This window comes from Dromiciops gliroides, chromosome 2 (genome assembly GCF_019393635.1).
Source record: "Dromiciops gliroides isolate mDroGli1 chromosome 2, mDroGli1.pri, whole genome shotgun sequence".
In the NCBI taxonomy this organism is placed as follows: Eukaryota; Metazoa; Chordata; class Mammalia; order Microbiotheria; family Microbiotheriidae; genus Dromiciops; species Dromiciops gliroides.
The window spans coordinates 269,137,720-269,152,139 of NC_057862.1; the positions used below are offsets into that span (position 1 = coordinate 269,137,720).

The 14,420-nt window shown below is 38.0% G+C and overlaps 1 protein-coding gene across 11 annotated transcripts in view; it reads right to left on the reverse strand.

The window, feature by feature from the left end:
- Positions 1-14,420, reverse strand: part of RALGAPA1 (Ral GTPase activating protein catalytic subunit alpha 1) — a 304,015-nt gene that overhangs the window by 265,679 nt on the left and 23,916 nt on the right. For all 11 annotated transcript variants that reach the window (XM_043989575.1, XM_043989574.1, XM_043989567.1 and 8 more), the window contains exons 2-3: positions 4,234-4,344; positions 3,661-3,710 (exon numbers count right to left, since the gene is read on the reverse strand). In XM_043989575.1, the coding sequence (XP_043845510.1) occupies positions 3,661-3,710; positions 4,234-4,344 (161 nt within the window). The remainder of the gene's footprint in view (positions 1-3,660; positions 3,711-4,233; positions 4,345-14,420) is intronic.

A 14,420-nucleotide genomic window follows, 5' to 3' on the forward strand; every position in this document is an offset into this window, starting at 1 on the left:
AGAGATATACTTGAAATCCTCTAATATGGAAAACAAAGGAAAAATGTTAAGACCTAGAGCTCCTTGTGTGAAAGCTATGACACAAAAAAATAAAATAAGCATTCAAGTGAATCTGCTATTACTTGGTACTACTTTCTTAGCCCTGCTAACTTATATAGTCCCATGGTACAGCAAATAAGCCTAGAAAAGACTTTTTAGAAATATTTCTGTCAATTGTTTAAAAGGATAAATTATATTTTCCTAAAATCGGCAAAAATCCTCCTTCTAACCCTCACATCCCAATCTTCTACTCCTTGAGAATTAAAGAAAAACAAAACATATTACAAACATCAGCAGTCAATCAAAACAAATTTCGACATTGGCCATGTCCAATTTTTTTTTAATCATTCTGCACTCTAGGTGCTTCATCCATCAAGATGTGGTGTGTTTCATCATCATTCCTCTGCAATACTGGTTGGAAATTAAAGTGCTAGGAGTTCCTAAGTCTTTCAAAATTGTTTGCCTTTATCATACTGTCATTTTTTAATAAACTTTTCTCTTGGTTCTGTTCATTTCACTCTGTATCAGTTTACATGTCTTCCCAAGCTCCTCTAAAAGCATCTCCTTTATTTTTTCCTAACTTAAATTTTATTTTGTTTTTTTTCATTCTGAATTTTCTCCTATCTCTTTCCCCTTCCCGCAATCACTGGAGAAGACAAGAAAAACAAGACCCATTACAAATATGTATAGTCATGGAAAACAAATTCCCACACTGGCCATGTTAAAAAGAAGAGAAGAAAGGGGAGGGGAAGGGAGAGGACAAGGTTGAATACACACTTTTGGGGTGTTCACCCTTAGAGGAAGCAAGATGCAGGTTGGGCTAGATGCTGGAATTGAGACTTTACCCTCTTCCTGGCATCTGATCCATACTGTTCCTGCTAAACTTCTTTCTGCCTAAGCCAAGTGATATAACTTTACTAAGTACCCTTTCCATGATATGGATAAGTAAACATGCTTTCCTTAACTATTTTGAGTATTTCATTTCCTTTTATTTTCATACCTGGGCTATCATCCCAAGCTGAACCAGGCCTTACACTTAGCAATAATCAAAGGATTAGAATGAAATGGCACTGTGGCTCACATCATGGCTGAAGCAGAAAGCCAATGAAAATGTAGAGAATGGGATAATCAGATAGTTGGATATAGTAGCATGACACTTTATGAAAAGAGCTCTTCTGCTGGTATACAGAGCATCCTCAATGCAAGAGAGAGAAAGCCTCCACTGTTGTGGGGGGAAAAAACACAGGAAAACACAAAAACACAAAAAACCTCTGTGAATTCTAAAGAAGCCTGACAGAGAAAATAAATAAAATTCCAATGTGAGGACCTACTGGTTATTATCAGAAAAAGAGAACCTGGATTGCCAGCATAAGGAAAAGGAAAGTAAAATAGTCCAGTATAGTCAGCACCTGCAGACAAAGCTCTTGGTTTTTAAAGACTAAAATAAAGGTAATGGGGCAACTGAAGGAATTAGCGAGAGCACAAGTGAAAGGGCAAAAGCTGATAGGGGCAAAAAACCAACAGATCACAGAAAGGAAACAGGGTCTCTGGGCCAGAGGTTTCATTGGAAAATATACTGAATTCCACTTTAATCAGGGCAACTAAGAAAGAAAATGAAAATGGAGTGTGAGGACAAGAGTTAGGAACTGTCACTGATGATAAGAAAGTTTCAAACATTCTACTACTATTTAATGAAACCTAGTTTCCACCAAAAGGGATACCTACAGATGACATGATTGAACCTACTCCTACCACCACTTTTGCTTACCTGAAAGCTATCACTCTCCCAGGCTACTGGTGAATTGGGCATTTATTTACGATGTAGCAGACCCTCAGCATTCCAGCTCCTACATCGTACACCCCTCAACATTTTTGGCAATGATGTTGCCTACGGCATGCAAAAGATCCTGTAGCACTATTAAGTCACTCCAGAACATCACTGCTATCCTTGGTATGGATGAGTTGTCTGAAGAAGATAAGCTGGAGGTACCTCATGCCTGGAAAATCTAGTGTTTCTTCTCACAGCCATTCCAGGTTGCTGAGGTATACATAGGACATATAATAGGGAAACTGATACTCCTGAAATAAAGTATCAAAGGACTCTAGAAGATCTTGGCAGGTAGGTCAGTATGACTATCTCTCAAAGTAGGCCTTCTATATGTCAGGACCTATTAAAGAAGCTATGTAACAAAGGCTGAAGATCATTCACAAAGAGTCCATCTGCCAAAATGTCCATCCTTTAGTACAAGCTATTTCAGTGATAACGAGGACACTATGTAAGAATTTTCATCAGAAAAGCCATTCTCTCTAAAGAATATTTAAACTTCCTAATAAAATACATACCTTAAAAAAGAAAAGCAGTTGCTAATCTCTTGTAACTGACCCCCAGTTACTAATGAACAGATGATGTTAGGGGTCACTCTTCTTCCAGGGTTGCCTATTAGGAATTAAGGGATGCAAAATGATCCCTCTAAAAGCTGGGTAGAGAATAAGCCTCTATTATTAAATGCAAAACATACTTTCAAGATTGAGCTCTCCTGAATCCTGTCAGCACTCTTCATGAACAAATTACCATTCTTTCAAAATTGGAAGCATCCAGTCCCAGCCCCAATATCCAGATTTTTTTGCAAGTTACCCACAAGGATATGTCTCTTGAGGAATACCATTTTGTCTAATTCACCAAAGGCACGCACAGCTGAACTTTGGTAGCTATTAATCCAGAAGCAGGGAAGCCCTGAAGGAGGCTCCTGGCAAATTCTCCCAAGGGAGCTGAGCTGTGAGCTGCACGGCTGGCATATGAGAGAGCTTTGAATGACAGAACATTTAAGATCTTTATCAACACTGATTCCAAGAGAGTAACCAAGGGCCTGACCAAGTAGGGTCCAAAGCCTTGTGAGAAAAGTACTAGACAAAAAAAGGCTCTCCCCTTTGGAGTGAGGATCAATGGAGGAATTTTGCCTATGCCTCTGATTACATGCAGTTTTTTGGGAGACACCTAGACTCTGTTCAACTGAATAACCAAATGGAATATGTATTATGAAACAGCAGAATTCCTTTTGCATACCCAGCTCACAAACCCTAATTTGCTCGTTTGCAAAAAGAATTAGCGGGGCAGCTAGGTGGTGCAGTGGATAGAGCACCGGCCCTGGAATCAGGAGTACCTGAGTTCAAATCCGGCCTCAGAAACTTAACACTTACTAGCTGTGTGACCTTGGGCAAGTCACTTAACCCCAATTGCCTCACTAAAAAAAAAAAAGAATTAGCACACACAAATTATTTTTAAAAAGACAAGCTACTCTATAGCAAACAATTTTGGTTCAAGTATAATGAAGCAATGGGGGGGAGGGGGGGAGGGGGTGGCAGGGGGTGGCAGGGCACTAAGAGTTAAGTGACTTGCCTGGGGTCACACAGCTAGTGTCAAGTGTCTGAAACCAGATTTGAACTCAGGTCCTCCTGAATCCAGGACCAGTGCTCTATCTACTGTACCACCCAGGTGCCCCCATAAGGAAGCAATTTTAACAGACCATTAAAATGTAATTTTACCTATACTTAAAATATGCCTTGATGTCTGAAACAAATGATATGTTTTTTCAATTAAAGAAATATTTTGTAGATACTTACTTCAAAAATAAAAAGTATACCATCTAATTCTTCCCTCTGAGACTTGTGACCTAAAATGTAATCAAAGAAAAAAAAATAAAATATAACCATCAGTTATTAGGAAAGTATTCCGTGAGATACATACAATTTGTAAATTTCTGTAAACATTTAGTATTTTTTTAAAAAAACATATTTTCACTGATTCTGTAATGAAACCTAAAGCTCTGTTTTCTAGATAAAATATTTCCCTCCTTCTATCACATGTTATTTTTTAAAAAGGAACAATGAAAATCACTGAATAATTTCTTAAAGTCATCCTCAAACAATAAATTAGTAGAATGGAGAGTGAGAGACAATGAAGGTAGGAAATAAGACCAGCAAAAAGAAAAGTGAACACTGCCTCAGATAAAAGAAATTATAATACTGCCACACTAGGTATTTCACAGATGTATGTCATTAGTTACAAATGGAAATTGGGTAAGAAAGACAGCTGACTGCCAAAAGAAAATAAGTTACTTGATCAGAAAACTATAAATCTCAGAGGCCAATTTTATAAGCATTTTAACCTAGAAGGATTTAAAAAATATGTCTTACCTTTCTGTTTAAGACTAACTTCAATGGTCACAAAATTTTCAAAGAACACATAATATATATGTGAAAAATGTTGGTCAAAAAATTGTTTAAGGTCAATAGATTCAGCATTCTCTGTAAAAACAAACAAAAAAATCAATTTATTTCTATAATCCACAAATTTTAACCATTAACACATATTCTATGGAATAGAATCTTTAAGATGCCAAGTTTATTTCACTGAAAAAGTCAAAGTTTTATTCTCTCAAAGTTACACATGGTTTAATACAGTTTAAGGTGGTTTTATTTGCCTTTATTTTAAATTCATGTTTTTACAGATATGATATTTACAAGATCACAAGTGAAATTATCCTGATTTCACGTATAAAGAAAATGGTCTCAAAAAGATTAAAACTTATCCAGAAATATTTATTAAACAACGAACAGAGAAAATCAACTGGGATTATGCTAAAAGTGAGTAAAATGTCCATCCCACGATCCTACTGTTAGTATACCACAAGGAGTTAAATGGTTGAAAACTCCCACAAACATTGAAATATTCATAGCAGCGCTTTTTGCGGTAGCTAAGAACTTGAATCAAAGCAGATGCCCACTGAATGGAAAATGGCTAAATAAGTTGTGGGATATTACTGCAACATAAGAATTCAGACACACATAGAAAGACTTAAATGAACTAATGTGAAATTGATTGATCATTAACCAGGAAAACAACATAGACAATGACTGCAACAACTTAAATGGAAAGAACAGCATTAACAAAGGAAATGACTGGGCTTAGTGCCAGAGAAGAGATGATAAAATGTACTTCTCTCCAATTCTTTCTTTCTTTTTTGCGGGGCAATGAGGGTTAAGTGAGGCTGCATTTGAACTCAGGTCCTCCTGAATCCAGAGCCGGAGCTTTATCCATTGAGCCACCTAGCTGCACCTCTCCATTTCTTAGAGAGGCATAATCTATGAATGGAAACTTGACCATTTTCAGACATGAACCTAATTCTTAATGAGTAAATTAACCCAAAAAGCATCAAAAACCAAAATGTCAATAGTTTTAAAAGAAATGTTATTAAATTACCTCTAATTTTTTGATAAGTGGCACAAAACAAATCCCACAGTACTTTAGACAAACATGTTTAAGAGAACAATAGTAAGAGGGGGCAGCAAGGTGGCACAGTGGATAAAGCACTGGCCCTGGATTTAGGAGGACCTGAGTTCAAATCCAGCCTCAGACACTTGACACTTACTAGCTGTATGACCCTGAGTAAGTCACTTTATCCTCATTGCCCCACAAAAAAGAGAGAGAGTGTGCATTAGTAACTTTTTTTTTGGTCTTTTGGGGGTTTTGTTTTGTTTTGTTTTTTAGTGAGGCAATTGGGGTTAAGTGACTTGCCCAGGGTCACACAGCTAGTAAGTGTTAAGTGTCTGAGGCCGGATTTGAACTCAGGTACTCCTGACTCCAGGGCCAGTGCTCTATCCACTGTGCCACCTAGCTGCCCCCATTAGTGACTTTTAAAGAGAAGATAGTTTAACCAGCTCTCACTGAGGCAGAAGTTTGTTTTCTTAGTTTAAAAGATAGCAATTGTTGTGGTGTGGTTTTTTTTTAAGTATCCCTAACTGGCTTTCTCTAAATCCATTTACTCACTTAAAGACAGATTAACCTAAAGTGGGTGTTGTTCTCCACACAATTAAAATTGCCTCACGTACAAATTGATACATTTCATTTCCTCAGCCCCCCATAAAACTACCTAGAGGGTAGAAAGACCTGAGGACAGATTCTGGACAGTTTTCCATAACCAGCTAAGAATAAACTCTGTCCTTAGTTCTAACGTAAGCACACCACCTCTTTCTCTCCCAATCCCTATGAAGATGAATCTCTGGCTACTTAAGAATAAGCCAGGGGCAGCTAGGTGGCACAGTAGATAAAGTACTGGCCTTGGATTCAGGAGGACCTGAGCTCAAATCCAGCCTCAGACACTTGACACTAGCTGTGTGACCCTGGGCAAGTCACTTAACCCTCACTGCCCTGCAAAAAAAAAAAAAGAGTAAGCCAGCCCCCATCCCCTAACTTCCATCTCCCAATCTCTTGTCCCGTTAACATCAACCCTACTCTTCCATGTTGATGAAGACCTACATCTTTTAAAAGTAACACCAAAAAAAGATATCACATTCATCACAGGGAATTGTAATGCTAAAGCAGGAAATCAAAAGCTAATTTGAGTAACAGGTAAATTTGGCCACAGAGTACAAAATAAAGCAGGGCAGAGACTAATAGAGTTTTGACAAGATAACTCCCTGGTCATAGCAAACACTTCTTCAACAACCCAACAGGAGACTACACATGGACATCACCTGATGGTCAATATCAAAATCAGATTAATTATATCCTTTTCAGCCAAAGGTGAAGAAGCTCTATACAGTCTGTTAAAACAAGATCTGGAGCTGACTGCGGCTCAGATCATGAGCTGTTTGTTGCAAAATTCAGACTCAAACTAAAGAAAGTAGGGAAAACCATTTGACTACATAGGTATGACTTAAAGAAGAACCGTTTATGAACATGAAGTGGAGGTGATTTAGGATTTAAGGAATTAGATATGCTAGACAGGGTGCCTGAAGAACTATGGACAGATGTTCACAATACTGTACAGGAGGCAGCAACAAAAAACATTTCAAAGAAAAAGAAGAGCAGGAAAGCAAAATGGCTGCCTGATGAGGCTTTACAAACAACTGAAGAAAGAAGGAAAGCAAAAGGGAAAGGAGAAAGGGAAAGACTGAATAGAGAATTCCAGAAAATAGTAAGGAAATGTAAGACGGTTTTCTTAAATAACCAATGCATGGGGCAGCTAGGTGGCACAGTGGATAGAGCACCGGCCCTGGAGTCAGGAGGACCTGAGTTCAAATCAGGCCTCAGACACTTAACACTTACTAGCTGTGTGACCCTGGGCAAGTCACTTAACCCCAAGTGCCTCACTAAAAAAATAAAATAAAATAACCAATGCATTACCATAGCTATCCCAAGTATCCCTCCCCCACCCAAAAAGTCATCCCCTTTGACAAAGTATTTTTAGAGAGGAAAAAAAAAATCAGTACAACTGATCAACACATTAGAAAAGTCCAAAAACATATGCACTTCCCACCTCCACAAAGTGGTAGATTGGGAGTGGCTGCATATTGTTTTTGTGATACTGCTTAGTTCACTATGCATCAGTTCATACAGATCCTTCCATGCTTCTCTGTATTCATCATTTCTTATACCGTAGTAGTAGTAGTAGTAGTAGTAGTAGTAGTAGTAGTAGTAGTAGTAGTAGTAGGCCTCCGCCAGTCGTGGACAACCATGGATCAGCACCTTGAAGAGCCACAGGCACAGTGTGGCAGTGCAGCATTACACCACAGTAATATTCTATTATATTCATGTACCACAATTTGTTTAGCCATTCCTCAATTGATGGCTTAACAAATTTGTGGTATCTACCATGTTTCCAATTTTTAGCTATCACAAAAAGTGCTACTATAACTATTTCAGAGTATATAAGGGCTTTCTTTATAATGGCTTCTTTGGAGTATAAACCCAATAATGGAGTCTCTGGTTCAAAAAGCATGGACATTTTGGTCACTCTGTTTGCATCTTGCAAATTGCCTTTCAAAATTACTGTACCATTCCACAGCTCCACCTATAATGTGTTAGTGTACCTATCCTTCCACAACCCCCCAATATTAACTGTTGCCATTTTTGCCAATTTGTATAAGGTGAAATTTAAAAGTTGTTTTGATTTGCATTTCTTTTATTGTTAGTGATTTGGAGCATTTTTTCAAATGATTGCAAATATTTTGCAATTTGTTTGAGAACTGTTTGTTTATAGTCTTTGACCACTTATCTATGGAGAAATGGCTGTTATTCATATATAATTTATTAATTGTTTACATATCAGATATAAACCCTTATCAGAGAAATCTGATATCATTTATCTTCCTTTTTTTATTTTTATTTTTTTGGTAATTTGGTCATTTATCTTCCTTTTTTAAAAAAATCTTTTGTTTTAAAAGATAGCTTTCAGAGAGGAAGAGACAGGGAGAACATGGAAATGCAGGTGGTGTAAAACAAAAGGAATCAATAAAAATTTATTTAAAACTCTGAAATTCCTACTATCATTCTATTTTTCCCTATGCATTTCCCTCCCTATTCTTCATCTTCAGCAGGACTTTCAATCCAATCACCCCTGCTCTAATTTTAACCCTTTAGTTAAATAGCTAAACTTTGGTTGAACTCTAGTCTCCTATTTTCAAATCCACTGTCTTCTTCAGGTGTCCAAGTCTTTTTCTTTCTTTCTTTTTTTTTTTTTTAGTGAGGCAATTAGGGTTAAGTGACTTGCCCAGGGTCACATAGCTAGTAAGTGTTAAGTGTCTGAGGCCGAATTTGAACTCAGGTCCTCCTGACTCCAGGGCTGGTGCTCTATCCACTGTGCCACCTAGCTGCCCCAGGTGTTCAAGTCTTGCAAAACTCCAACCCTGATTTACTCACACCATCCACTTCCCATGTTCCCTCAAATGCTAATAAACAAGAGTGTGAGGAAAATAAACAATTTTGTGAATTGGGTTGTTAAAATTAATGTTACTGAATTTCAATGCTCCTCCTAATTCTCTATCCCATTTCCCACAATGGCTGTTTTAACCCTTTACTCTCCTCAAGCCATCCCCTCCTCCCATCCTCTCAGTAGGTAATCTCTTCTTATATTTCTTTTTTTTTTTTTAAGTGAGGCAATTGGGGTTAAGTGACTTGCCCAAGGTCACAGCTAGTAAGTGTTTTAAGTGTCTGAGGCCGGATTTGAACTCAGGTACTCCTGACTCCAGGGCCAGTGCTCTATCCACTTCGCCACCTAGCTGTCCCCCGTAATCTCTTCTTATCAACCCCTTTAATCTCATCCCTGTCAGTCTTCTCCAACAGTTACCACTCTTATCCTATCTCTAATGCTCATACTCTCCCTATATTCTTCCATGCTACCTTTAAATTTCCCCCATCCTGAAAAAACACTATCCCATTAGTATTACTATCACATTACTATTACAGATAGGTCATGATTAATGTGAGTTTGAATAATGCTAAATTTTATTTAGTGCAAATTATAAAATACCAGGTCATATTTAATGTAAGGCAAAAGTCAATTAATGCAATTCCTGAGAACATGTCAGTTGATACATAGTCAGCGTAAACTTGCCTATCACTGAATGTGGATGTGATGTACTATTGCACACCCTATTACTAAATTAGGTTGATTTTTTTAAAGAGCCCTTAATACATTGTACAAAAGGAAAAATACTTCAGATGGAAACAATGCCAGTGGGGGGAGAGGGAGCAGGAGAGGGAAGAGAAGCTTGTTATTATATTAGAACAAATATTTTATGTAACTGAATAGCACAAATGTGGTCAGGACAAGATGTTAGAATGCCTGAATCAATGGAATATGGAATATTATTAAACACAGTCAGAAAAAAAAGAATTAAGTTATATAAGCTTTTGTGGTTTGCAAACAACTATAAGGAATGAAAATCACCTAAATTATGATAGAAATGGAGCCTCTTTTAGCTGTAGGGACTAAAAAGTGCAATCAAAAGCATATTTCTCTTAGCAGGAAAACCATTCAGACAAAAGCTGAAGTTTATTTAAGGCAGTGAAAGAAAACAGAAATGAAATGGATAATGAAAAAACTTACTGCAAGCAACTGGTTCACTCAAATGCTTTAAAGAATGAGTTCAATTGCATAAATGTTAAAATTACCACATAGAAGGCCAGTGCAGAAAAATCCACAGCAGCTGAATTTCTTAATTTTTTTCCTCCTTATTCTATTGTATTTGTTGATTTTTTTTTTAACAATCATTTTTGAGTTACAAATTCTCGCCCTTCTTGAGAAAGTAAGCAATGTGTATCACACAAAACTGGACAGAAGGATGGACGGACGGACAGAAGGAAAGAAGGATGGAAGGAAGCAGGGACAAAATGGCTGCGAAAAGGCAGGGGACTCACCTGAGCTCTTCCCAAAATCCCTCCAAAGACCTTTAAATAATGCCTTAAAACAAATTCTGGAGTGGCAGAACCCAAAAAAAGGACAGGGTAAAACAATTTTCCAGCCCAAAACAACTTAGAAAGTTGGCAGAAAATGTCTGTGGCACAGGGGTGAGAGTAAAGCACAGTCCAGTGTTGGGCCCCAGCAAACCAGGAGTAAGCCTTGGGAGTGACTGAGTCAGCAGCGGCAGCGGCTGCTTCCAGAGCTCTCAGCCCACAGATAGTAAAGGGGTAGAACAACTAGTCAGCAAGAGATTACAGGGGTCTCTCTGCTGGCCCTCGGGGCAAGACTCTGTTGCTTTGCCCACACTTGGATCTGGGTTGCAGTCCTGGGTGGCAGTCCCAGAATGAGGAGGAACACCAGCACACCACAGCTCGCTGCCGCAAGGGAGCAGCAGGGACCCTAGTCACAGTTCCAGAGTAGAAAAGAGTGCCTTGTGGACATTCACAGATCAGAACACAGGCCAAGAGAGAAAAGTGAACACCCCTCTGTTAGATTATACCACCTTGGAAGAACTGAAAACGTACAGGTCCCTAGAAGAATCTCTGAAAACAGCTGCACAAAAACCCATAAGGTTTGGAAGTATAGCCTCACTTTATCAAAGAGTTAAAAGTCAAGAAATTGGCTGGAAAAATTAGCAAACAGAAAAAAAAATTCTGATTACAGAAAGTTTATATGATGACAAGATCAAAACACACACTTAAAAGAAGACAACAAAGTCAAAACTCCAACATCCAAAGCCTCAAAGAAAAATATGTCTTGGTCTCAAGGTATAGAAGAGCTCAAAAAGAATTTTTAAAATCAAATAAGAGGGGCAGCTAGGTGGCGCAGTGGATAGAGCACCGGCCCTGGAGTCAGGAGGACCTGAGTTCAAATCCGGCCTTAGACACTTAACACTACTTGTGTGACCCTGGACAAGTCACTTAACCCCAATTGCTTCACTAAAAAATAAAAAAAAGTTTAAATAAATCAAATAAGAGAGGTAGAAGAAAATTTGGTAAGAGAAATTAGAATGATGCAAGAAAATCATGAAAATTGAGTCAACAGCTTTGAGAAAGGAGACACACAAAAATACTCAAGAAAATAACACTTTAAAAAACATAATAGGCCAAATGGCAAAAGAGGTGCAAAAATGCAATGAGAAGAATGCCTTGAAAAACAGAATTGACCAAATGGAAAAAGATACAAAAGTTGACTAAAGAGAAGAACTCCTTAAAAAGCAGAATTGGTCAGATGGAAAAAGAGGCACAAAAATTTGCTTTAGAAAATAATAAAATGGGGCAGCTAGGTGGCACAGTGGACAAAGCACTGGCCCTGGATTCAGGAAGACCTGAGTTCAAATTCTGCTTCAGACACTTGACACTTACTAGCTGTGTGACCCTGGGTAAGTCACTTAACCCTCACTGCCCTGCAAAAACCAAAACAAAACAAAACCCTCACTTAACCCTCATTGCCTTGCCAAAAAAAAAAAGTGTAGAAAATTGTTTTTACATGTAATTGGAGAAAAATGAAATACTAAATTAGAAAGAAAGAAAAAAGGAAAGAAATAAAAGAGGGAGACAACATTTTAAAAATCATGAATCCTTTGTTGTTTGTCCTTCCTTCTGGAAGAAGACTAATGATATGAGGAGGGTGATATCTTGACTTGCAAGTGAATTTGATTTAAATGAGGCACAGTTGTGCAAAGTCATCAGCCTCACTCTCTCCTCCAGAGTTATTAGAAATGTCTTGGATCACTGTATTGATTAGAATAACTAAATCCCAACTGATATGAATTCCCCCCTCAATTTCCAATACTTTGCCACCACAAATACATTTTTGTACATATAGGTCCTTTTCTTTTCTTTTTAATCTCTTTGGGATATAGACCTAGTATTGGTATTGTTAGGTTAAAGGTCATACAGAGTTTTATAGCTCTTTGGGTATAGCTCTAAATGTTCTCCAGAATGGTTGGACCAGTTCACAACTCCACCAACAATGTATTAATGCCCCAATTTTTCCACATCCCCTCCCACATTTGTCATTTTCCTTTTCTGTCATTTTAATCAATATGAATATCCTGATATTTTGAAGAAAATAACTGAAGACACACTGAAGAAAATTGTTAATGTGGAAGAAACACAGGCTTATTCTGTAAAAGAATGCCTTCTGGAAAGCATCTCTTTCTAAGAAAGAAAAAATTCAAACTGGATTTAAAGTGTCTAACAATCACCAAATATTTTTATTGCTAAGTAATGGAGAAGGGAATTTTAAATTGAAACCAATGTTTCTTTATTGGTCTCTAAATCTTCCAATTCTAGATCAGTCCTTAGACAATCAAATAAGAAAGCATGAGTGACTAAATCTGTTTTCAAAGAATCACTTTCAAATTTAGCCCCAATTACTGAAAAACATCAATGCAAGGACAATATCACATTTAACAGTACTGATTTTAGATAATGAATGCCCTGTTCATTCAACTACTAAGTTCATCATTTGAGAATATAAGAACATGAATTCACTGAGATGTAGACAAAGCTCTCTGCACCTTCCAGATATATATGAAGATTTTTAAAAAAAAAGAGAAGACAGAGGGGCAGCTAGATGGTGCAGTAGATAGAGCACCGGCCCTGGATTCAGGAGGACCTGAGTTCAAATGCGGCCTCAGACACTTAACACTTACTAGCTGTGTGACCCTGGGCAAGTCACTTGACCCCAATTGCCTCACTTTAAAAAAAAAAAGAGAGAGAAGACAGCTCAGTAACTGCAGCTAACATATTTCAAAATATAAAATTTTCAACATCAAGGTAGAAATTTATTCTTTAGTACAATACTCAGCGATAAGGCAGTTAGGTGGCACAATGGATATAGCACAGGATTTGGAATCAAGAAGACTAGTCTTCTTGGGGTGGCTAGGTGGCACAGTGGATAAAGCACTGGCCCTAGATTTAGGAGTTCCTGAGTTCAAATCCGGCCTCAGACACTTGACACCTTACTAGCTGTGTGACCTTGGGCAACTCACTTAACCTCCACTGCCCCACAAAAAAAAAAACACACACACACACACAAAGAAGACTAGTCTTCATGAGCTCAAATGTGGCTCAGACACTTCCTAGCTGTGTGAACCCTGGAAAGTCACCTAACCCTGTTTGTCTCTGTTTCATCTGTAAAATGAACTGCAAAAGGAAATGGAAAGGGGCAGCTAGGTGGCACAGTGGATAGAGCACCGGCCCTGGAGTCAGGAGTACCTGAGTTCAAATCCGGCCTCAGACCCTTAACACTTACTAGCTGTGTGACCCTGGACAAGTCACTCAACCCCAATTGCCTCACAAAAAAAAAAAAAAAAAAGGAAATGGAAAACCATTCCAATGTCTTTGCCAAGAAAACCCCAAATGGGATCACAGAATCAGATATGACTGAAACAACTAACAATAATAAAATAACTTCAAATACTGCAAAGTCAAAACATGTAACTATTTCTCAAGATTAATTATTCACAATGACCTTAACCTAGTTGTATCCTATGGCTCTCCTCATTTTCACAGCCAAACTTCTAGAAAAAGCTATCTCCTCTCGTTTTCTTGTCTTCCTCTCAAAACTTTTTCTCAGTCTTTTAAAATTTGGCTGTAAATTCATCATTCATCTGAAATTTCTCCCTCCAGTTACCAAGTATCACTTAAATGCCAGATCTGGAGGTCTTTTTTCTCAAACCTGGACACTTTGTCATCTCTGCATTCTCTCTCAGTTCTCCGACCCGTATAGCTGTTCCCTTCTCAATCTCCTTTGCTGGAACATCCTCCATACCATACCAACTATGGGTATTCCCCCAGGCTCTGTCCTGGGCCTTGTACTCATCTCTCTATATTCTCATTCTGTGACCTTATCAACTCCCAAGGATTTTAACTGCCTTCTCAATGCTGAAAATTCAAAGATCTACAATCCCAGTTTCTCTCTCTGAGCTCTAATCGCACATTTCCAAATATCTTTTAGATTTTTCCAACTTTATATCCCATAGGCATTTCAAATTCAATGCATCCAAAACAGAATTCATTATCATTTCCTCAAAAGCTGACCCTCTTCCAAACTCCCCCGTTTTTCTTTCCAGGGTATCACTATCCTTCCAGTCATCCAGTTTCCCAAGCTCAATGTAATCCTTTACCC